Source organism: Caretta caretta, chromosome 9, assembly GCF_965140235.1.
Source record: "Caretta caretta isolate rCarCar2 chromosome 9, rCarCar1.hap1, whole genome shotgun sequence".
NCBI lineage: Eukaryota > Metazoa > Chordata > Testudines > Cheloniidae > Caretta > Caretta caretta.
The window spans coordinates 101,198,994-101,223,815 of record NC_134214.1 but is presented as its reverse complement, the minus strand read 5'-3'; the positions used below and the strand labels follow the sequence as shown (position 1 = coordinate 101,223,815).

Genomic DNA, 24,822 nt, shown 5'->3' with positions numbered 1-24,822 from the left:
GGGGCCTCACTGGTAACTTGCCTTGCACGGTACGGATGAAAAGGGCCGCGCACAAGCGAGACGTTCACTCTGATTTGCGGGGCTGTCTCACATAAAGGACTTCCCTTGCTGCCCCGTGCTCATGCTGTGTCTGCTGTGCTCAAGTTCTCCGCCAGGTCGGGTTAGATGGCCAGCTCACATGCTCTGACTCCGGTTAGCAGAGCCTCCCATCCGTGTCTTCGCTGCCTTGGATGGGGGTGGGGTTGAGGTAAAAAGCAGGGCAACTAATGTGCATTAGCTATTAATTAATTTGCTGTCCTGCTGCACAGCTTTAATGGGGCTCTTCCACCTCTTACTGGGAGAGGTCAGCACTGTACCTTTGCCCGCAGATGACCTCTCCCACCTATCTCATGGTAAAAATGCCAGTTTTCTCTCTCTCTCTCTCAAATTCTTGTGCAAATGTGGCACCATCAGGCATTGGTTTACCCCACTGTCCAACCTGCCCTTTGGGCAGTGTAGACACAGCTTAAACACTGAACGTTTGATCGTTCAAGCAGATGCATGGCCAAGCCCAAACAGTATCCTCATCCAGAGTGCTTTCCACACTCCCTCACTTGGAGGTCGCAGGCGCTGGCATTTCAGGTGCAGTGTCAGTCCCAAGCACGCTGTAAAAGTTTGCTTTTACTGTGTCTGGCCTTTATCTGGCTAGGTCTGAAGTGTCCAGAAAAATAGCCTACCCCTTCTTTGTGCTGGGTTTGTCTGGTGCCTGCAGGACACCTCTTCTCTGGTATCCCATGAGGCAAAATGCACCATAACTGCGGATGAGGGTGTGAGGTCCAGGGGACTCTGTCCAGCTGGTGACAGCTTGGAAGGGAGCCCACTGTATTATATAATTCCATCGCGCCAGTGGGATGAACTCTAGTGTCATGGGCAACTCGTATTCTATTTAGGCAGTGTAGCTGAGAATGCAAGGCAAGTGCTGATGACCGAGCCCCAAGAGCAGCAGACGTTCTGCTGACGTAATGCAAGGAGGGTACAGCAGTCTTCCCCATCCCTCTGCCTTCAAAGCAAATATACTGGTGACTTCTAGCTCACTAAATGTGGGCTGAATTATACCCAGATGAGAGCCTTGCAAAGCCACACCCATCCAAAGGGCCAGTTCCTGCAGAGTTTTTGGTGCTATGGTTTGGTAGAGCAGTTAAAAATAGCTTCAGATACGCTTCCAGTCAAATGATATCTGCTGGGAGAGCAATACAGCGGTGCATAGACAATCCAGGAAGTTTTTGGAAAGCGGAGGGGACAATTTCCTGGTGCAAGTGCTGGAGGAGCCAACTGGGGGGAGCTTTTCTTGACCTGCTGCTCACAAACCGGGAAGAATTAGTGGGGGAAGCAAAAGTGGATGGGAATCTGGGAGGCAGTGACCATGAGTTGGTTGAGTTCAGGATCCTGACACAGGGAAGAAAGTTAAGCAGCAGGATACAGACCCTGGACTTCAGGAAAGCAGACTTCGACTCCCTCAGGGAACGGATGGGTAGGGTCTCCTGGGGGACTAACATGAAGGGGAAAGGAGTCCAGTAGAGCTGGCTGTATTTCAAGGAATCCCTGTTGAGGTTACAGGGACAAACCATCCCGATGTGTCGAAAGAATAGTAAATATGGCAGGCGACCAGCTTGGCTTAACGGTGAAATCCTAGCGGATCTTAAACATAAAACAGAAGCTTACAAGAAGTGGAAGGTTGGACATATGACCAGAGAAGAGTATAAAAATATTGCTCGGGCATGTAGGAATGAAATCAGGAGGGCCAAATCGCACCTGGAGCTGCAGCTAGCAAGAGATGTCAAGAGTAACAAGAAGGGTTTCTTCAGGTATGTTGGCAACAAGAAGAAAGCCAAGGAAAGTGTGGGCCCCTTACTGAATGAGGGAGGCAACCTAGTGACAGAGAATGTGGAAAAAGCTAATGTACTCAATGCTTTTATTGCCTCTGTCTTCACGAACAAAGTCAGCTCCCAGACTGCTGCGCTGGGCATCACAACATGGGGAAGAGATGGCCAGCCCTCTGTGGAGAAAGAGGTGGTTAGGGACTGTTTATAAAAGCTGGACTTGCACAAGTCCATGGGGCCGGACTAGTTGCATCCGAGAGTGCTAAAGGAATTGGCGACTGTGATTGCAGAGCCATTGGCCATTATCTTTGAAAACTCGTGTCGAACGGGGGAAGTCCTGGATGACTGGAAAAAGGCTAATGTAGTGCCCATCTTTAAAAAAGGGAAGAAGGAGGATCCTGGGAACTACAGGCCAGTCAGCCTCCCCTGAGTCCCTGGAAAAATCATGGATCAGGTCCTCAAGGAATCAATCCTGAAGCACTTACATGAGAGGAAAGTGATCAGGAACAGTCAGCATGGATTCACCAAGGGAAGGTCATGCCTGACTAATCTAATCACCTTTTATGATGAGATTACTGGTTCTGTGGATGAAGGGAAAGCAGTGGATGTATTGTTTCTTGACTTTAGCAAAGCTTTTGGCACGGTCTCCCACAGTATTCTTGCTGGCAAGTTAAAGAAGTATGGGCTGGATGAATGCACTATAAGGTGGGTAGACAGTTGGCTAGATTGTCGGGCTCAACGGGTAGTGATCAATGGCTCCATGTCTAGTTGGCAGCCGGTATCAAGTGGAGTACCCCAAGGGTCGGTCCTGGGGCTGGTTTTGTTCAATATCTTCATAAATGATCTGGAGGATGGTGTGGATTGCACTCTTAGCAAATTTGCGGATGATACTAAACTGGGAGGAGTGGTAGATACGCTGGAGGGCAGGGATATGATAGAGAGGGACCTAGACAAATTGGAGGATTGGGCCAAAAGAAATCTGATGAGGTTCAATAAGGATAAGTGCAGGGTCCTGCACTTAGGACGGAAGAACCCAATGCACCGCTACAGACTAGGGACCGCATGGCTAGGCAGCAGTTCTGCGGAAAAGGACCTAGGGGTGACAGTGGACGAGAAGCTGGATATGAATCAGCAGTGTGCCCTTGTTGCCAAGAAGGCCAATGGCATTTTGGGATGTATAAGTAGGGGCATAGCGAGCAGATCGAGGGACGTGATCGTCCCCCTCTATTCGACATTGGTGAGGCCTCATCTGGATTACTGTGTCAAGTTTTGGGCCCCACACTACAAGCAGGATGTGGATAAATTGGAGAGAGTCCAGCGAAGGGCAACAAAAATGATTAGGGGTCTGGAACACATGAGCTACGAGGAGAGGCTGAGGGAACTGGGATTGTTTAGTCTGCGGAAGAGAAGAATGAGGGGGGATTTGATAGCTGCTTCCAACTACCTGAGAGGTGGTTCCAGAGAGGATGGTTCTAGACTATTCTCAGTGGTAGCAGATGACAGAACGAGGAGTAATGGTCTCAAGTTGCAGTGGGGGAGGTTTAGGTTGGATGTAAGTTGTCGACATTCTTTTTGAATACTAACGTGGTTACATTACAAACCTCTCAAAGGGCTTTTTAAGGAAAATCTTAGTAGAACCTTACAGTGGTAGAGCTGTACAAATAAAAGGAAAAGGGAAGGATGGTAATTCAAGGTAGGAAGTCTCCTAAATCTGCAGTAATTTACAAGAAAACTTCTGTGTATGCAGAATAAAACCTGAAGATTTTTCAAGCAATAAATCTGCACCCTATTAGAGTTTCTGGCATTCTCACTTCTGAGAGTACTCTGTGTTTGCTGCCTCAAGTTCAAGATTCACTTTCTGCTGAAGCTCCTGTTCCTTTAATGAGTACAGTGTGGCAGGTCAAACACTGCTTTCCTGGCTGTGCTTGCCAGCTTAATGACCTCGTTGTGATGTTTATAGAATTTCAGCTATGTGTGGAATCAGTACATCCAGGAATATATTAAATTTATGCTTCAAAACAACTGGAGGCAAACATCTATTAGCCACAGCACAGGTAAACACCAGCAGCCCTTGAGTTTACTCTAAGAAACAACTCCCAATCTCTGGGAAAGCTCAAGTAGAAGTTCAATAACCAAATGAAATCTCAGTCTGACGTGAACAGACTAGACAGCCAGAGAGCCGTGGATGAATGGATTTCACACAGTTTACATGCATTGAACAGGATATTGACAAACCCTCAGTCTTTGCTGCCTGTTTGGCATTGATATTAAAGCTTGCTGAAGTTTGGATGACATCTTGCCATAGCATTTGCCCCTGTCACTGTGCTGTACTTTCCCCCTATTTCCTATAGTCCAATTACTGACCTCATTGAGTGCTGCCGTTGATGTAAGCGGCATCATAGAATCATAGAATATCAGGGTTGGAAGGGACCTCAGGAGGTCATCGAGTCCAACCCCCTGCTCAAAGCAGGACCAATCCCCAATTAAATCATCCCAGCCAGGGCTTTGTCAAGCCTGACCTTAAAAACCTCTAAGGAAGGAGATTCCACCACCTCCCTAGGTAACGCATTCCAGTGTTTCACCACCCTCCTAGTGGAAAAGTTTTTCCTAATATCCAACCTAAACCTCCCCCATTGCAACTTGAGACCATTACTCCTCGTTCTGTCATCTGCCACCGCTGAGAACAGTCTAGATCCAGTCTCTTTTGGAACCCCCTTTCAGGTAGTTGAAAGCAGCTATCAAATCCCCCCTCATTCTTCTCTTCCACAGACTAAAGAATCCCAGTTCCCTCAGCCTCTCCTCATAAGTCATGTGTTCCAGTCCCCTAATCATTTTTGTTGCCCTCTGCTGGACGCTTTCCAATTTTTCCACAGCCTTCTTGTAGTGTGGGACCCAAAACTGGACTCAGTAATCCAGATGAGGCCTCACCAATGTCGAATAGAGGGGAACGATCACGTCCGTCGATCTGCTGGCAATGCAGTCAGTTGCCCTGCTTTTTAACTCAACCTCACCCCCATCTGAGGCAGTGAAGACACGGATGGCAATGCCCCTACTTATACATCCCAAAATGCCATTGGCCTTCTTGGCAACAAGGGCACACTGCTGACTCATATCCGACTTGTCGTCCACTGTCACCCCTAGGTCCTTTTCCGCAGAACTGCTGCCTAGCCATTCGGTCCCTAGTCTGTAGCGGTGCATGGGATTCTTCCTTGCTAAGTGCAGGACTCTGCACTTGTCCTTGTTGAACCTCATCAGATTTCTTTTGGCCCAATCCTCCAATTTGTCTAGGTCCCTCTCTATCATATCCCTGCCCTCCAGCGTATCTACCTCTCCTCCCAGTTTAGTGTCATCTGCAAACTTGCTGAGGGTGGAATCCACACCATCCTCCAGATCATTAATGAAGATATTGAACAAAACCGGCCCGAGGACCAACCCTTGGGGCACTCCACTTGATACCGGCTGCCAACTAGACATGAAGCCATTGATCACTACCTGTTGAGCCCGAAGATCTAGCCAGCTTTCTATCCACCTTTATAGTCCATTTATCCAGCACATATTACTTTAACCTGCTGGCAAAAATACAGTGGGAGACCATATCAAAAGCTTTGCTAAAGACGAGGAATAACATGTCCACTGCTTTCCACTCATCCATAGAGCCAGTTATGTCATCACAGAAGGCAATTTAGATTAGTCAGGCATGACTTGCCCTTGGTGAATTCATGCTGACTGTTCCTGATCACTTCCCTCTTCTTAGTGCTTCAGAATTGATTCCTTGAGGACCTGTTCCATGATTTTTCCAGGGACTGAGGTGAGGCTGACTGGCCTATAGTTCCCAGGATCCTCCTCCCTTTTTTTTTTTTAAAGATGGGCACTACATTAGCCTTTTTCCAATCATCCGGGACCTCCCCCGATCGCCATGAGTTTTCAAAGATAATGGCCAATGGCTCTGCAATCACATTCGCCAACTCCTTTAGCACTCTCGGATGCAGCGCGTCTGGCCCCATAGACTTGTGCACGTCCAGCTTTTCGAAATAGTCGCGAACCACTTCTTTCTCCAGAGAGGGCTGGTCACCTCTTCGCCATGCTGTGCTGCCCAGCGCAGCAGTCTGGGAGCTGACCTTGTTCGTGAAGAGGCAAAAAAGCATTGAGTACATTAGCTTTTTCCACATTCTCTGTCACTAGGTTGCCTCCCTCATTTAGTAAGGAGCGTACACTTTCCTTGACTTTCTTCTTTTTGCTAACACACCTGAAGAAATCCTTCTTGTTACTCTTAACGTCTCTTGCTAGCTGCACCTCCAGGTGTGGTTTGGCCTTCCTGATTTCACTCCTGCGTGCCCGAGCAATATTTTTATACTCCTCCCTGGTCATTTGTCCAATCTTCCTCTTCTTGTAAGCTTCTTTTTTGTGTTTAAGATCAGCAAGGATTTCACTGTTAAGCCAAGCTGGTCGCCTGTCATATTTACTATTCTTTCTACACATCGGGATGGTTTGTTCCTGTAACCTCAATAAGGATTCCTTAAAATTCAGCCAGCTCTCCTGGACTCCTTTCCCCCTCATTTTGTTCTCTCAAGGGATCCTGCCCATCAGTTCCCAAAGGGAGTCAAAGTCTGATTTTCTGAGGTCCGGGGTCCGTATTCTGCTGCTCTCCTTTCTTCCTTGTGTCAGGATCCTGAACTTGACCATCTCATGGTCACTGCCTCCCAGGTTCCCATCCACTTTTGCTTCCTCTACTAATTCTTCCCGGTTTGTGAGCAGCAGGTCAAGAAGAGCTCTGTCCCTAGTTGGTTCCTCCAGCACTTGCACCAGGAAATTGTCCCCTACACTTTCCAAAAACTTCTTGGATTGTCTGTGCACCGCTGTATTGCTCTCCCAGCAGATATCAGGGTGATTGAAGTTTCCCATAAGAACCAGTGCCTGCGATCTAGTAACTTCTGTGAGTTGCCGGGAGAAAGCGTCGTCCACCTCATCCCCCTGGTCCGGTGGTCTATAGCAGACTCCCACCACGACATCACCCTTGTTGCTCACGCTTCTAAACTTAATCCAGAGACTCTCAGGTTTTTCTGCAGTTTCATACTGGAGCTCTGAGCAGTCATACTGCTCTCTTACATACAATGCAACTCCCCCACCTTTTCTGCCCTGCCTGTCCTTCCTGAACAGTTTATATCCATCCATGACAGTACTCCAGTCATGCGAGTTATCCCACCAAGTCTCTGTTATTCCAATCACATCATAATTCCTTGACTGTGCCAGGACTTCCAGTTCTCCCTGCTTGTTTCCCAGCCTTCTTGCATTTGTGTATAGGCACTTAAGATAACTCGCTGATCATCTCACTTTCTCAGTATGAGGCAGGAGCCCTCCCCTCTTGCGCTCTCCTGCTCATGCTTCCTCCCGGTATCCCACATCCCCATTTACCTCAGGGCTTTGGTCTCTTCCCCCCGGTGAACCTAGTTTAAAGCCCTCCTCACTAGGTTAGCCAACCTGCTTGCGAAGATGCTCTTCCCTCTCTTCGTTAGGAGGAGCCCGTCTCTGCCTAGCACTCCTCCTTGGAACACCATCCCATGGTCGAAGAATCCAAAGCCTTCTCTCCGACACCACCTGCGTAGCCATTCGTTGACTTCCACGATTCGACGGTCCCTACCCAGGCCTTTTCCTTCCATGGGGAGGATGGACGAGAACACCACTTGCGCCTCAAACTCCTTTATCCTTCTTCCCAGAGCCACATAGTCCGCAGCGATCCGCTCAAGGTCATTCTTGGCAGTATCATGGGTGCCCACGTGGAGAAGCAGGAAGGGGTAACGATCCGAGGGCTTGATGAGTCTCGGCAGTCTCTCCATCACATCGTGAATCCTAGCCCCTGGCAAGCAGCAGACTTCTCGGTTTTCCCGGTCAGGGCGGCAGATAGATAACTCAGTCCCCCTGAGGAGAGAGTCCCCGACCACCACCACCACCCGCCGCCTCCTTTTGGGAGCGGTGGTCGTGGAACCCCGAACCCTAGGACAGTGCATCCCATGCCTTCCAATCGGCGGAGTCTCCTTCTGCTCCCTTCCCTCAGATGTATCATCTGGTCCACTCTCCGCAATGGTCCCTGTGGAGAGAACATGAACACGGTTGCTTACCTATATCTGCATTGCTGGTACATGGACGCTCCCCTTTCTTCTTCCGGAGGTCACATGCTGCCAAATTCCTTCACCGTCGTCCTGTCCCCGTGGCGCAGCCTGCTCTGAATCTTCAGAACGTTGTGCCCATAGAAGCATATCCTGACGTCTGTCCAGGAAATCTTCAGTTTCTCTTATGCAACGCAGGGTCGATACCTGTTGCTCCAGACCTTGAACCTTCTCTTCCAATATGGAGACCAGCTTGCACTTCGTACAGACAAAGTCGCTTCTGTCCTGTGGAAGAAAGACAAACATGGCACATCCAGTGCAGGTCACAACAGCTGAACCCCCCCCATCCATATTACCGTCCTTCTACAACCTTCCTCAGGAGTTGTAGTAACTACTCAGAGAAGTTGGCAAGATGAAAGGCTCAGTGGGCTCTCCCCAGGCGAACTCCCTCTGTTAGCCTCTCCGCTGTTCCCCGCTCAGCTGGTTCGCAGCTGACTGTCTTTTTATAACAGTCAGGCCCACTCTCAGGATAAGGCTTCTCGTGCTGCCATAGTTAAAGGACTGTCAGCTGGTCCATGACCGCAATATTGTTAGGGATTTTTATAAATGAGTGTAAATAAAATTCCATCTTCAAATTCCATCTGCTGAGAGCCAGTAAATTAACAAGTTGCTCCCCTGCAAAGTATGTTGCAATAAGGCAATGGTGACTAGCTCCCATCTGCTTTGCTTTCCCATCGGTCTGCCTCTGCCCACCCTTTCTTGCCTTGTTAAACTATTTATTGTCCCCAAACCAAACAGTGTAACAAGGTAAATCTTCGTATCTACAGCCCCAGGCAAATACACATTCTGAATGTTCGAATCCCAACGAGCCACGCTTTGGAACTGAGCTGTTATGTAACTCTGGGTGACAAAGGAGGCTTGCAGATCAGTGCAAGTGCAGGCTTATTGGGTCAAAAGGCGCTAAAGTGGAGCACGACCTTCCTCTTGCCAGCCGGCAAAATGCAGATTGATGAGCTCCCTTCCCCTCCCCCAACCCCCGGCTCATGGGGACGGCTCCTCTAAGTGGGGGAGAAACTGTTCTGCTTGGCTCTCTCCAGCCGATGGCATTCAAAGCGGCCTTGTCGTGTCCCCAAGTCCCGGTGAACGTGGGGCCTGTCTAGTCTAGCGTGTCCGGCTGGGGCGGGATTCGGGCAGGCAGAGGTACTGACAAGTAGTACCTACGCCACCAGCCCCTGACGCAGTGAGAGCCTTGGCTCTGGTAAAATAAAATCTGCCCCAGCTCTAAACCTTGTAAATATTTAACCAGGGAAAAGGAGCCGCGCAGCCTGCCGGCCGCTCTGACACATAGCCCTACCCCAGGATCTCCAAGGTGTTGGCGCCGCCCAGCAGAGTGTTGTGTTGTTTTGGGTGCCTGGTGTGTTGGGTGCCCTCCCTGCTCTCACTCCCCCGTGACTCTGCTGTGGGTGGCCGCTGACCCGGGCCGGCCGCAGGTATTGCCTTGCAGCGTAGGCATAGCCTATGCGTGCTGTGCCTCGGACTTCCATTGCCTTGCCCCCTTCTTGCGTGCTCCTCCAAAAATGCCTCTGGGGGGCGGGGGTCAGCTGCAGCCCACAGAGAGGCACCGCTCCACTCTGTGCTTCTGAAGTACACCCAGGGCAGAGGAACTGTCACTAGTCTGAACAAACTAAGACTTAGTTTCCATATGCTCTTATGTTAAGCATGGTATAGAGCCCCTTGTCCCTCTGTGTGCTCGCCCCTGTCCCATGCCTTGCAGAACCGTGCTGCCAGGAGGCCTGTGTCAGTGGAAATTAGCCCCTGGCTCATCCGTTCCTCCTCAGGATGCTGACTGCTAAAGACAATTGATGCTTTTCAAACCGGTTTTACAAAGTAAAAATGGCCTCTTTGTGGAAGCAGTTTTTGTTTGTGCCATTTTGGGTTTTTTGCCTTGTCTGGGGACTTTTTTCCAAATATTTTTGAATCTCTTATTTTGCCAAAAACCAGGTTTTGGGTCAATGAAAAATTTTGAGAGCAATTTAATAATCTGCTTAATTGTTTACGTGAACGTGGAAGAAAATAATATTTTGAAATTGTACTGGGGACGGGGAGGAACGTAGGTGGTTCTAGTTTCAGGTGATTTGAGATTTTTCATGCAACTAGCTTTCCATTTTTCAAGCAGCTCTGACTATGGCACACACCTGTGACAGATGCTTTACTGGAACATGAAGAGCAGTTGCAGTGTGGGCTGCCACTATTAAAATGAACACACAGATGGATAAATATTAACAAGGCTGGCAGGGCTGGGCATCCCTTTCCATCTGTGCTCAACAGCTGTTTATTTTGCTGCCTAGAGAAATTCAACTACAAGACCTACTGAGATAAGTTTTTGGAAGAATAGCCCTTGCCTTTAGCTGCATGCAGAGTCTTTTGTAGCATAACTGCGGAATCAAATGCACGTGAACAAAACAACTTTGTTTCATGAACTCTCTTCTTTCCCTGCAGGTACTAACTAAGTTCTGAGATGGCCAGCACCACGCAGATCTCCAAAGATGAGCTGGAAGAACTGAGAGAGGCCTTTGCCAAAATTGGTAAGTAGCTCTTCCTGCTTTCAGTGTAACAAGCAGCTTATAGAGATGAGATCCTACCACCTCGCTCGCATCTGCACACTCAGGGCCACCAACACAGACTGACGGGTTCGTTCTCTCTCTGCCAACAGCAACACCAGGAAAGTGGCAGGTGGGCTTTTGGTGCCATTTTAGTGCCTTGCAATTTTAGTGCCCCTTCACGTGAACCATTTAACAGCACCCCCCATGGTGTTGTGGGCAAGCTGGTGGAATACATGCAATGCATGTTCCTTGGGCAGTCCTGTCTTAGTCAGCAGATGCCGGACTGCCCCAGATCCCTTATTGGCCAGGTTCTTCGTTATCTCTTGACAAGGGTGGAAGTGGAATTCTCCAAACAAACAACATTATTTTAGGCGCTTGGCGTGGGTGATGTCTTAGCATTTGAAGGCCTGCCGCGTGCTGTAACCAGCTTCAGAGAAAAACCCTCAAGCACAGCACTGAACCTTCTGGACTGGGTAAAACATGGGGGCATAACAAAACTGGCAAGAGGTCTCCCTTGTAGGCACCGGGGGTAGTTTCATCTGGGATCCTTCAACACCTGCCAGGAGGCTTTGCTATACGAGCAGGGTCCAGCACGACCTGCCTGTTCCAGGATAAGTGACCCTGCAAAGCTGCATCTCCTGATGGGAAGTGTGAGCATGCTTCCATTCCGGCATCTTTGCTCCTTCTCCCTTGCTCATGCTCACTTCACCCTCACTAGAAGTTGGGCACAACCCGGTGAACGTCCATGCTAACTTTCTGTCCTAAGGGGACAAGTGAGCCGTTGAGTGAGACGTGACATTTTAGAAAGCAGGTTCCCATGGCCTTTGGGATTAGAGTTGGCAGGAAAGCCACAGCACTGAGGATCTAGTCACAGCTCTTAGAGCATGAATCGGCTGAGTGGGGACACCAAACTTGTGGCTATGGGAAGACCAATTCTTTGGTTAGAAAGGTACTGTCATATTGTGACTCTGGTGTGAGTACGCTGCTGCCCTCTGTTGGATGGATTTAGGCCTGCTAATGCACCTTTTTTAGGGGCCAGGGTAGTCCACAAAGATCTAGTGCTAAGTGACAATGAATTGCGAAGGTGAGGAGGTCTGAGTCCATCTACTTTTTAATTGAGTTCCCCTGGGAGGTAAGCAGCGTTCAGTCAACGAGGAAGTCCCTGTTTTACACATGCTTCAGGCTTATTTCAAAGTAGGCAGGGATCAAATTCTTCTCCTTCTATGAAGACCGGCCTAGTGTTTCACTTCCAGTGGTGTTCCTATAAGCTTTCTCTGTTAGCTCATGTTTAAGATCAGTCAGTACGAAATCTCTCTGCTGTATGAACATGGTGAGACTTTGGTCTAAGGCATTTTATTTACTGATAGAGGATTCATTTAAAGCAAAATGACTTAAATAACTGATTTTAAACTTTTTTTTTTGCATTTGTACTTCTTAGCTCTTTTACTAAAAGAGAGGGTTTAATGGGTTACCACCTGAGAATCAACACATTGGTTTGCAACTACACAGAACTTTTACACTGAATTTGGAAGTCTTTTCCTAACCAGAAGGATACACATCTATAAACATTTAGCTAGCTAATTATGTAAGTTAGCCACCTGAATAATATGTTAACTTATATTTTTGTGTTAGAAAATGGTGAATGATGCATTTATTTTACAAGATAAATTTTTTTGTGCATGATCTGTTTCAGACTGCACTTGGATGGAAATTGGAATTCAATTAAAAATGCAGAAAACCAAAACTTTATTAAAACAAAACTACCTTAAATGTGCAGGATCTGTAAGAAACAAGTACAGTTTTCAAAAGATGCATTTGAATTTAAAACTGATTTACTTAAACAATGAATTTAATTAATTGAACTGATGGATTCTGGTTGTGTCATTTTTGTGTTTTTTTGGGGGGATTTGTTGGTCTCATCCGCTCATACCTCCATTTTCCCTCTTCCAGTCTCTGAATAAAACAAGATTTCCTGCTTTTTCAACACCCAATTGATTCCTCTGCTTTAAATGAAGTAGTCACTGAATTGAGCTAGTTCAATAAACGGAAAATGCGCTTCTCTGAACCTGCAGAAGAGACTGCAGCTGTCAAAAGCTGGCTGAGCTCTTCAGCCATCTTTGGTTCGAGGTGCTTAGTCAGTGACTTCCACTAGTTCAGGGCTTTGACTTTGGCAGCCACATGTACGGCTTAATATTTTTATTTCATGGAAATGATTTTAATAATTTTAGTTTAGTTTAGGCATTAACCTAGGTTGTCATAATTTCAAATTTCATTTTAAATGTTTTAAAAAGTAAAATGTATTTAATTGTAAATAAAAAATATTTTTTGGGCTTTAAAAAAATACCAGTTGGTTTTTGTTTTGTTTTGTTTTTAACCCCACTCTATTCACTGATCATTTCTATAAGAACGAGCTGTGGGGGAAGGGAAATTTAAGAGAACAAACCCAAAGTCTTTCAGGTATGTGATGCAGAGATCTCTTCTGTTTTATTTCATCACATACTGTGTGCCATGAGTGAGTTTTACTTTGACCGACCAGGAGGCAGAGGCTCGAACAAATTCAAAATGTAGACATACCCTAAAGACAGAGCCAGGCAACAAGGAGCGTTACGTACAAAATGGCTTTTGTCGTGAGCTCGCTGCTCTTTGGCACATTCCGAAAAGTTTGAGTTCTGGTCTGCAGAAATTAAAATGGCTATTTTGGACAGTGAATTTGTGCATTTTCCCATCTGGTTCTTTTAGCCCTACCCCCAGATATGCTCCAGGTAGTGGGGCAAAAGGACTAATTGTTGCTGAGTGAATTTCCAAGGATACATGTCCTTACCACTTTGGGCGTAAATCTCTGCCATGTGATTGCACCAGGAGGTCCATGCATTGTGTGCCAAAGGCTCATGCGTTATGTGATCTCAGATCAGCTCCTAACGAGAGTCCCCACTAGAATGGGAGGATCACTACACTGACTCCCCACACAGTAAAGCAGTCTCTTGTGTGACCAGTGTGTAAGAGCTTGTCTACACTACTGCGCAGGGTTGATCTAAGATACGCAACTTCAGCTACGTGAATCGCGTAGCTGAAGTTGAAGTACTTAAATCTACTTACCGTGGCGTCTTCACTGTGGTAAGTTGACAGCTGATGCTCTCCTGTCGACTCTGCTTGCTCTCCTCCTTCTGGTGGAGTACCGGAGTCAATGGGAGAGAGCTGAGTGGTCGATTTATCGCTTCTATACTAGACATGATAAATCGACCCCTGCTGGATCGATCGCTGCCCACCGATCTGGTGGGTAGTGTAGACAAGCCCTAAGAGGTGATCAGAATTAGATTTCATTCCTAGTTTACAGAGACAGCCAAAGACTGAGGGATCCAAGTCAAAAACAATTTTATTCTGGGAGAATCCAGGTCACTGGTAATTCTGGAGATAGCCTCTCTTTAATTAAAAAATGACTTATAAACCTTTGAAACATCATTGCTATCTTCAGGCAGTTACAACAAGGGTGACTTAGGAGTCCTTGTCCCTCAGTAGATTCCTTTGATTCCTTCTTGTCTCTCTTGTAACCGTCTTGTCTGCATAAAACACAGGGCAGTCTGGTTCAACAATGGAAATGCCTGAAGCTATCTGAAATGTTTTGAATGTCATGGGGTTTTTTTGCCTCAGGATTTATGACTTGTTTTCTGGGAATCTTTCTTCAGTTTCTTTTACAAATGTGAAAATATGTAACTCTCTTTCCAAAGAAATCCTCCTCTCACCATGGAGAGTCCAGCTACGATCCTTGGACATGAGTGCAAATGTAGGAAAATTGAGCTCTTGGGGTTTTTAGAAAGTGTGTGTGTGTGTGTGGATGGGGAGAGGAGGAATTCCATGGAATGACTGATAAGTAAGTCACTCTGGAGTTTTGATACTTGACTTTATGAGCATCCTGCCAATGAAGCAAAACTACACTCTGTGTCAGAACCACTTTGATTATAGCATCTAGCAAATCGCTGTTCCATTTCAGTGGACTTCCATTTATAGTGCTGGTGACACTAGCCGCAGATGGGCTCACCTGGGCTGAGGTATGGTTGTGATAGCCTTATGTTCTTAAGAGCTCCTGGGTGCAGTATTGAACAAATCTGGCACTTGTCACTTTTCCAACCTCTCTCTCTTGCTACGTTGGTAACTCGTAGCAGCTTCTTATGTGCTAGACTGTGAACACCGGGCATGTTTTCATGAGTAGCTAGCTTAACTTTCCAAACCAGCAGCTTTCAGTGCTCCTTTCCGAGGCAGAAGGAGCATTGATGGTCACCCCTGTTCTCAGTCACTGTTTGTTTGTCTTAAGCCTGGTCTACCCTCGAAAATTAGGTCAGCCTAATTACGTCGCTCCGGGGTGTGAAAAATCCACACCCCTAGCAGCCTAGTTAAGCTGACCTAAGTCTCTGTGTAGACAGCACTAGGTCGAGGGAAAAATTCTTCTGTCGACCCAGCTACCGCTTTTCACGGAGGTGGATCACCTATGCCAACGGGAAAATCCCTCCTGTCAGCATAGGTAGTGTCTACACTGAGGCGCGACAGCGGAGCAGCTGTTCCGCTGTAGCGTTTTAGGTGTAGACAATCCCTTAGCTACAGTTCTGCTGGTTAGTGTCCGAGATCTCTCCTTGCCATAAAGAAATCCAGGAAGGAGATCACCTGTGAAAGGTTCTCTAAGAACTGGGCAGGGGTTAGTAATCTGGTTGCTCTGGTTCACTGGCTTCATCCAGATTTAAAAGGACTCACACCCTGGCCAGCTTCACTGTGCAGAACTGGTCCTGCCATCTCCTTTCTCTTCAGACCTGCCAGCGTCTGAGGGATGCGTGCGTGCCGTCGGCAAAGCCAGCGTGGCGGGTGTGCTCCACCTCTGACTCTGCCACGCGATGGAGGGGAAAGGCAGCAGGCAGAGGAGAGCTGGGGTTTGTTTGGAATGTGAGAATAAAATGGAGGTTTCGGCTGCATGGACAAACAGCCCTACAAAACCAGGGACTGTCGTTGGGGGAGGAGTGGGAGGACAGAAGCGAACGGCAGCTTTGAAGGGACCAGTGGCTGAAAGTGCAACCTTTAAAATGGCCCCTTTATTGATGTGCTTGTAATGCAATAGCTTATGGCAGTAACTTGATTTGGGCTGCTGAAATGTTGTGCCCTGACTGGCTGTGTCCAGATTTTGAGTGATGCACAGTGCTTGGGGCTTGCTCCAAATCTCAAATAAGGGCAGTCTCGTAATGTTGGGTTCTTTATTGGTCTGTACTTGGATGTGAGCAGCATTTCCCCCCTAGGAGACAGGTACAGAACAAAATCTGTTCAACTTCTTCTCTCCCGATTTTGTGTACTTCTGTAGGTGATGGCCCTCCTGTTTGGAAACACCAAGGATTTAATATTTGTAACTTACTTCAACACTTTTTGCTTGCTTCGGCAAGGCAATAAAAAAAATGCTCCAGAAAGTATATTAAAGCAAATATAAAGAGGATTTGTGATCCTGAAGGAGTTTGTCACGCCAAGAGCACATATCCTTAAAAGGAAATGTGTGGTTTACTTTCCCCTCTTGCATCCTGTTATTTAAGCTATTTTAAGTGTTTTGTCTGGAGGAAGCTGAGCCGGAGCTGAAGTGGCTTTGATTTTTTCTCTGCTTGTGGTTTTGCTGTGCCACCTGCATATGGGCAGAGCCTGGTGCCCATATATCATCGCAGTGACCTTTGAGTGGGTCCCGCATGTGGGCGTGGAGACTCCTTCAGCAGAAATAGGAAACTTTGGATGAGCTGTAGTTTCCTTTCCATCAAAGTGTAATGCTCACAGTCTGTAGTTTGCCTGTTAGAACGATTCCATATTTGCTTCCTTGTAGTCCTGGCTCTTCTGATGCCCAAGCGTTGGTTCTGGCACAGGCTTTCTAACTGGGGACCTTCAGCCAGTGAATAACCTTTACTCCGCTAATAATGAGCTGATGTCAAGACAACCTCCCGCCTTAAGTCTGGCCAAATAGTAGAGGGCGTCCAGAAATGCAGGAGATTGGCATGCAGTGGATTTGTGGAGATGGTGTACAGTAGCCTACTAGAACTTGCCAGCACACAACAAGGACCCTTGTAAACAAGTCTTGAATCCTGTGTGCTGTTGTCATTTTGAAAATATCTATTGTGCAGTGCCGGAACGAGTGCGGAGTAAGCCTCTGGAAGAGTAAATGTCCTGTGGTTGAGGGGCTAGAGCTCTTAGTCTTTTTGTGGGAGTTACTTTCATTGGGTCACCACAAGGACCTGCTGAAATTTGAAAGGAGAAGGTTATGTCTCCAGACCATACAAATTAAGGTTGTGTATGTGTTCGTTCGTTTTCTCTCTCTCTGTCTCTCTCTCGTTAAGATTGCCAGACTGTGTAGCCCATAGTAATATGCATCTCCATTCTGCTTATCAGTTTCCCTTCCCAAACTCGACAGCCTCTCTTCTGCCCGCATCTCCACTCTCTCACTTTTCTCCAGAACAGGCGTTCTGTATTCAGTTGGAGTGCTTGAATCACATTGTAACTAAATGTGAAACTTCACCTGCTACGCAGGAGCTTACAACTTGGTCTGAGCAATGGTGACCATGCCAATGAGGTACTAGGCCCCTTCCATGAAAAGGTAAATGGTAGACTTACTGCTTTCTGTCACAAAGATGGTCTGTGGCTTTCCCCTGCCTAGTAACGACATAGTAGCTTTCCATAACCGATCTTTAAGGTGTTTCAGAGCCAGGCTGCAGGGTCACTCTCAACTGTTTTTGTAAGTGCTTGGGTGCTTCTCAGTTATTCAGCTAGATGCTATCCGGGCATTCCTGGCTTCCACTCTGACTGCATTAAAACTATTACAATTCTGGGGCAGCGTATCCATCCAACTTTAAAAACCTAAATCCACTGCTCTGTTGCCAAGGAGTTAAGACTGAAAATGCAAAAGCCTCTGTGTATTGTAAACCCTCTGCTGTGCAGCCTGGTGTCTTGCAGCTGAGGCAGGAGAAGAACTATTTAAGTTGTAAATCCCAATCGCGAAGCAGCTGGGACACTGATATCCCTATAAAACAAGGTCCAATGGCAACACCGTAATGCAGAGTCTTAAAATATGTTGTTTGTTTCAGGTTTTTGATCAGAGTAGTAAGCAGGAGATCCTGGCATATCTCTGTAAATCACTGTAACTGCAATCCAACCCAACAGAGCTGGGATCAGATTTAAATAACCCTAACTTAAGCTAAAAAGGGACCGTGGGGCTTGTTTACACAGTGCGTTCGTCCTCATGAGTGGGGTGCAAATTCTAGTCCCTCCAATGCGGTGTGCACTAACTGGCCCGCGTGGACCCTGCTGGCGTGCGCTACAAGCTTCCCAGGGTGCGTTAATGGGTACTCTTGTTAACGGGCACGAGGGAGCTGCTAGTGCACACCAGTAGGGTCCACACATGCCACTTAGGTTGGTTGGATGGGTCCCAACCTTAGGGAGGTTGGATGGGTCAGGGGTCCCGGAGGGCCTGTCAGGGGGCGGGCTGTGGATAGTGCACAACATGCTGATGCCAGCGAGAGCCTTCCCCCCACTGCCTCCCATCTGCCCGAGCCTTTCTCCGGCGGGTGTAACCACACATGGCTGTGCGGGCGCGGCATGCTACACGGCTACCCCCGGTGGTGTGTGGTAATGTAGATGTAGCCCGGGTGAGTCTCGACGGCAATTAAACACCCACCACGTCTGTATCGGGTGACTTGCGTTCGTGGAGCTCAGGCTGTTGGGGCTGTTTAATTGTGGTGTAGACATTTGGGCCCGGGCTCCGGGGCCCTTCCGCCTCGTGGGGTCTCGGAGCTCGGATTCCAGCCCGAGCCCAGAAAGCTACACTGCAATTTTACTGCTCCACAGACTGAGCTCCCTGAGCCGGTGTCAGCGGAGACAGGCCAGCCGTGGGTATCTAACTGTAGTGTCCAAGCATCTAGCCGTGGTCTGTCTGCTTGCAGGCTAAGGAAGAATTCTTGGTCAATTCATCATCCATTTTTTACATAAGTGTTCTGAGAACCTGGTTAAGAGAATGTGCCATTAGGTTCCTTTGAAATGACCAGCCGTTCAGGATATGGTTGATGATATAAATAAATTTTTATTTTTTTTCCCCCAATAAGCAAATATTTGATTATTTTGGAATAATTTTTGATCTGTAAGAAATCCCAGAGTAAATGATTATCAGAAGCATGAGGAATTCTTTTAAGTGATAAGCTTAAATGGTGGTATAGTCAGCTGAAATGTGTCTGTTACGGGACTAGCTTAAAGTAGGATTGTGTGTCTGTGATCCTTGCCTTTTGGCTAGAGTTGGTGAGCGTTAGAATAAATCGTTTGCCAAGAGATGGTGAGCCAGACCCTACAACTGAAGTTCTATATTATCTGTCCGCATCAAGTTGCCCTTTTGTTTTTCTTATAAGGCTGTCCTATCATTCCAAAATAAAAGAAGTTTCCATGTGTCTGTCTGTCTGTCTGTCTCTCTCTCTTTCCCTTTCTCCTTCCCTCCTGTCCCCCGCCCCCCCATGCCTTTCACAAGAGAATGAGCGGCCATTTAGTGAAAATGTCTTCTGTAATAAGGCACTTATGAGGGCAGAGCTTTCCTTTCTGGTAAAACTATTCCTTCCTGTTTTTAAAGGTAAATCTAATCTATTTGAAAGCACCTGATGATAGGATGTGGAAAGCAGTTTGTATAGACCGGATGGGATTTCAAATGAGCAAACCAGGGCTTTAGAAACAAACTAGTTCAAATAATTAGTCTCTCTTGTGGCCAGTCCTTGCTTACGGTATCTCCTCTAATTGTGGAAATGGTGGTTTCTGTTCTGTTCTGCAAGAAATACGGGGGGGGGGGGGGGGGGACATTGTGAACCCACAGCTGGTGACATCCCTGGAGTGGTATGTACCTTTAGGGGAGTGGAGGATTTGCTGGACCTCTGACTTAGGCCTGAGCTCCAAATAGTGCCAGCTGGCATTAAAGGCTTTCTCCTCTGTGATGCAGGGTGGGGATCCAAAGCAGCTGGCCGGCACTGAAGGTTGGCTGGCCTCTTTCCTGAGCTCTAGGGTTGAGGACTTTGGAAGTAAAACTTCCTCACTACGTTCCAACTAGCTTCCCATCATGTGAACTCCCATTCGTCACCTGTCCCGGGACACCTCTGGATAAACACAGATGTGCTGTAGGCAAACCTGGGTTGCAAATACTTTTTTAGATACAAGTTTGAGGTGTCAGAAATGGAAAATAAATGAGGAATAGAAATAAAAATCCCAGCTGGCCTCCTGCCTTGGCTAAGGTCTGTATTTAAAGCTTCAAGGAGGCAGCGTTTTGCGTACTTGGCCATTTCCTTTGTAGAAAATGGTTGGCAGTCGTGACTTGGACAAATGTTAGCTTAAGATTCAGCAAAACTCTGCACAGGTGTCTCTGGGCTTATCTGACTTATTTGGCACAAGTGCAGAAGGTTCTCGTGGGTCATTGTGAACCAAGACTCCAAGACTTAGCACTGATTTGCAGAGGGATTTGGGGTGAAATTGAAGTACCACTTAAGGCCAGAGCTGGCCCTCTACACGGGGGTGAATTGCCTCCTTTATGCATTGGGCATTTTCATTGGTTTCTAGGCAGTGAAAGGATCTGCCTTAAGGAGCTAGTTTGTGCAATGAGACATTTTAATGAAAGAAGCTGTGATTTATCTCCAGGGGAAATAGCTTGCTGATGACATCTGACTGCTGGGCTTAATAAAGCTTGCTTTGTAAGCTTATATTTTTGGAATAAAGTTCTAAAATTGAAGGCCAGACAGCAGTGTTTTTCACTAAAATTACTCTTTGGTTAAAGCACGTTTTATTTTGTCAGCATTATTTTAAGTGCTGCAGTTGTGAATAGGATTTTAATCTTTTAGTAATTCACTTTGGAATACTTTTGATTGTATTACATTTTAAGGAAGAATTTAGGAGTGACTACAGGGTTGTACTATGGTACCTTGGACACCTGCCATTAAACCATTTGCATTTCATTTTCTGGTGAACTTACTAAAATGCCTTAAAATACCACATGGAACTGGGAAACGGAGCCGGCTGGGGAGGGGTTTCTTTACTAGAACACTTGCTAGGCAAGATTTAATCAGGCTTACAGCGCTGTTGTTAAATAACTAACATTTAGATAGTGGATCAGGCTTTTCAGTTATTTTAATGTGCTGTTGGCTTTTCTTTGTTTAAAGGTGGTTGTCTGTGTTAGATCAGTAAAGACTGACCTTGATTATTATTTTTTTGGCTTGGTCTTGGCTGGGGAGGGATAGTTCAGTGGTTTGAGCATTGGCCTGCTAAATCCAGGGTTGTGAGTTCAATCCTTGAGGGGGCCATTTAGGGATCTGGGGCAAAAATTGGGGATTGGTCCCGCTTTGAGCAGCGGGTTGGACTAGATGACCTCCTGAGGTCCCTTCCAACCCTGATCTGAGCAATTCTGTTTGTTGCCACAATCCAGTAGAGTCTACAACAACCTGGCATCTGAATGTGCACCAGTGACAGACGTTGCTTCTGGGGCAGGCTGTTTAAGTTCTGGGCGCTCGTAGGAAGGCAGCTGTGTTGTGAGTAGAACACACGTTTTGTCGAAGCACCGCTCTCTTCCTGGAGAGGGTATGTGGAGTGAAGACTAAGGGTGTGCTTGTTGATCTTAAGGCAGAAGAACTTACGTGTGTGACTCCCACAGATGCATTTGGCTGAGTCCAGCTGAAAATACCTGTGGCTGCCGGAGCTGCTAGGCGTGTGGTCTGTTTTCTGCAGCAGACCAGCTCTCTGGGGGAGACCGTCTTGGCAATACACAGCGGATGTGACTGGTGGCTCTAACTGCAGAGCTGTCAAGGGAAAAGAATTAAAGACGACCGCCCTAATGCCTGTACTGGGGGAGGAGAGGAGGGGAAGAGAGATGTGGGGCAGTTGCTTTGCTCTCAAACAAGAGCAGCTGCTGTATCTAGGAGACTTGCCGGTCTGTGCCGTTTTCTCTGGGACCAAGGCCCTTTGTTGTTTCAGAGTGTGCTTGTGGATGTTAAATGACTCTTTTTTGCTCCTGAGGAGGCCGGTGGACAGCACCGGAGAGGGAAGTCCTTCCTTCCAACTCCTAATTCCACATGGGCAGCAGCTCAGCTTCTATACCCTGCCTTGCCCCTGGGCCTGGTCTAAGTGCTATCCAGGGGGTCACTGGTGAAGTGGCCCCCACCCCTAGGAACTGGATTAACCCCTCTCCCCCCGCACCTTGCACTGATGTAGGGCACAGTCTGTTAATGACACAGGGCTGCTGTTGGCCTTTGTGGTTTAGCCTGCGAAGGCTCTGTACACACCGAACTGTGAGGTCGTCAGCCTTCAGGGGGTTGGTTTTATTAATACCTGGTAAGAGTCCTCCCAAGAGAAGCCGTGCACAACGAGGAAGAATGGCGCGTGAGTCGGGAGGTGGCACTCGTTGGTCTGCCAGTGAACCAACACTCCTCGGGCTGGTGGTGGAGGAGCAGTCTTCCAGATGAGACCTGTAGGGGGCGCTAGACCCAGCACCTTTGGTAATTGGTAATGCAACGCCTCGTATGCCTGTATTTCGGTGGCAGGGAAAACATTTGCTACATGGCATTGTGTGATTATAAAATACGCGGGATCCATTTGTATGAAAGGCAGTAGATAAACTGAAAGTCTTGTCCCTTGTCCCAGTCTCTTCCTTACCCAAGGAGGTGTTTACTTTAGCCTATTTCTGAGTATCCAGTGGCGCTGTAACTTGATAGCTGATTATCAAACCAAATGTCATTGCATAGCGCTCTTTGGCAGCTCACAGTAGATGGCAATGTTACTGAAGTGATTTAATCAGTTCTGTATTTGTTTTTTTTTAAACCTGTTTAGATTCTGAAAGCATGGAACCTACACCAGTAATTTAAATTAGAGGGAGGTGTTTAGGATGTACGTTCTTATTCAGAAAATATATTAAAATGGGTTTTATACAAGCCGGGGGCACTGGTACTACAAAGACTTTTATGCAATGCAAAACCTTGTGCATGGTGAGCAATCCCATTCAGATCAAGTCTGAAGTCAGCTGGCTTACGTGCACCATGTAAAGTCAAGCCCGCTAGTCCGTGCAGGATCGGCGCCTCGCTGCTGGTGCTTGCCTGCTAAATTTAAAGTCCATGCATTGAATGCAGGACCTCCAAGTCCCAGGTCTGACCCTTGTCATGCACGGAATGAGACGTCTCACAAAAACCCATGATGTTGTACCAGCTGGCTCCTGTCAGCGTGGGCAACCTTTCTTTTTTCCTGCTGTTTAATTCACGTTCTTGGTGAATCCAGTTTACAGTTATGAACAGCAAGTTTGTGTGACACAGGTAGATTTGGATCTAAAATGAGTAGACTACTTAGGATATTTATCTCCTGTTCAGTATTATCATCATCTCTGTGCCTTACAGAAATTACAAGACAAATGGTTAGACCCCTTTTACATTTCAGTAAGGCATGCTGGGGGATTTGGGGTTAATTTATTTTGGTGACAACAGGGATGTACTTCCAGGAGGATTAACTTGTTTCTAAAATTCTCTCCTTTTTCCTCCCCACTATGATGTAAAGATCTCAACAGCAATGGATTCATTTGTGATTATGAGCTGCATGAACTCTTCAAGGAAGCTAATCTGCCTCTCCCAGGATACAAAGTGAGAGAGATCATTCAGAATCTTATGATTGACAGTGACAAGAACAAGGATGGGAAGATTAGCTTTGAAGAATTTGTGTTTGTAAGTATATTTCTGCATTTTCCTGCAATTAAGCTAACCGTGTTTTTGCTATAGGGTTTTGTGACAAATACACAGTCTGAACTGCCTTAGATGAAGTCTAATAATAATGGGTGTAACTTCTCCTCACTCCATTCACCCTGATCAGACTGTCTACTTTGTATTAGGCCTTGATTTTTTTTTTTTTTTTTTTTTAAAAGACTGTTTGCAGTAATTCTTGTGCTTCTAGAAACACTAGCTGAATAGGCCTAGCCTTTCCTACCAAAGCACTGGCCTTCCCAGGGGAAAGAGCAGGGTTACTTTTGAAGGAATGGATCAGAGAACGTCTCAGAACTTTTCCAGTATGAAAACTGTCCGTCTTAGAGACGCTGAAGGGTCGTTCCTTTCTAGGGTGACTTGGTGTTGTTTTCTGAGTAGAAGGAAAGGTTCTTTCACTTATCAAACCTCAGAAGATACTGACTTGAAATCAACTTGATCTTTCCATACACTTTTTAGGTCCCCGACCCAAACCAGAACTGATATGATGGGATCTATGCGCTCATGCCACTTCACAGCTCACTAAGGCCTGGTCTCCACTAGAAAACTAGGTCAGATTAACTACGTTGGTCAGGGGTGCAGAAAATCCACACCTCTGCACGTCGGAGTTAGCCCGACCTAAGTCCCCGTGTAGACCGCAGTAAGTCGTCAGAGACTAATTCTTTCATTGACCTATCCTCTGTCTCTTGGGGAGGTGGATTACCTACACCAGTGGGAGAATTTTAAGTATAGATAAGTCTTAAATTCTGTCCTAGTTCCTGGATTGTGGCTAGTTAATACTTGGTTCCCCAGACTAGTGGAGCAGAAGGAAAGGAAAGTTTTTTACCTCTCAAGTTCATGTGTCTACAAATCACTTGAGAATCTTCTCTGTTTGTTACAAATGAGGGTGGGAGGCGGGTTTATAAGGTACACTTCGAGGTTAGTTCTAGTTGCTGGTCTGATTGATTTAACTTTCACCATTGGCCTGCTTTTCCCTTCGGAGGAGGAGTGCAGAGCATGATGATCTGGTAGAAAAATCTAGAATCTGGCCTTTGACTCTAAAAAGGGATCAGAAAAAGTGTGGTGTTTCTGGCAAAGGCTTTCTCTGAAAGACTGGTTAAATGCCGCCCTGTACCCTCTTTACATTCTGACAGTGGTGTTGTGACAGCAATGCCACTAAATGTGTGGTGTGAGACGGACAGCTGTTTTTATGTGCAACTTCTCTTGATTTCTTTTAACTTAGCTTTACCTTTTTGTTCCTCGGTTATTTTCAGACCCTCTGAACTCTTGAGTTCGGAGCTGAATAGTAAGTTGGAGTTCGTTTGCGGTTTGTGAGCACTTGCATGTTGGGTGCATGTTTCAAATGCCAGTTTGCACTGGTTCATAATTCTAACTTGCACTGGAACACGGTTTAAAAGATTCTCATCCACATAAGGGAAGCGTTTAATAATTTTGTATGTTAATAATATGAAGATCTCCTACCAGCAACTAACCTCTGCGGGGAGACCATCAGATTTAGCAA

General features: G+C 46.7%; 1 protein-coding gene across 7 annotated transcripts in view; it reads left to right on the top strand.

Moving 5' to 3' along the window:
* Positions 1 to 24,822, top strand: part of PLS3 (plastin 3) — an 86,240-nt gene that overhangs the window by 42,490 nt on the left and 18,928 nt on the right. For all 7 annotated transcript variants that reach the window (XM_048864111.2, XM_048864117.2, XM_048864115.2 and 4 more), the window contains 2 exons: positions 10,463 to 10,548; positions 23,125 to 23,288. In XM_048864111.2, the coding sequence (XP_048720068.2) occupies positions 10,482 to 10,548; positions 23,125 to 23,288 (231 nt within the window). In that variant the 5' untranslated portion in view covers positions 10,463 to 10,481. The remainder of the gene's footprint in view (positions 1 to 10,462; positions 10,549 to 23,124; positions 23,289 to 24,822) is intronic.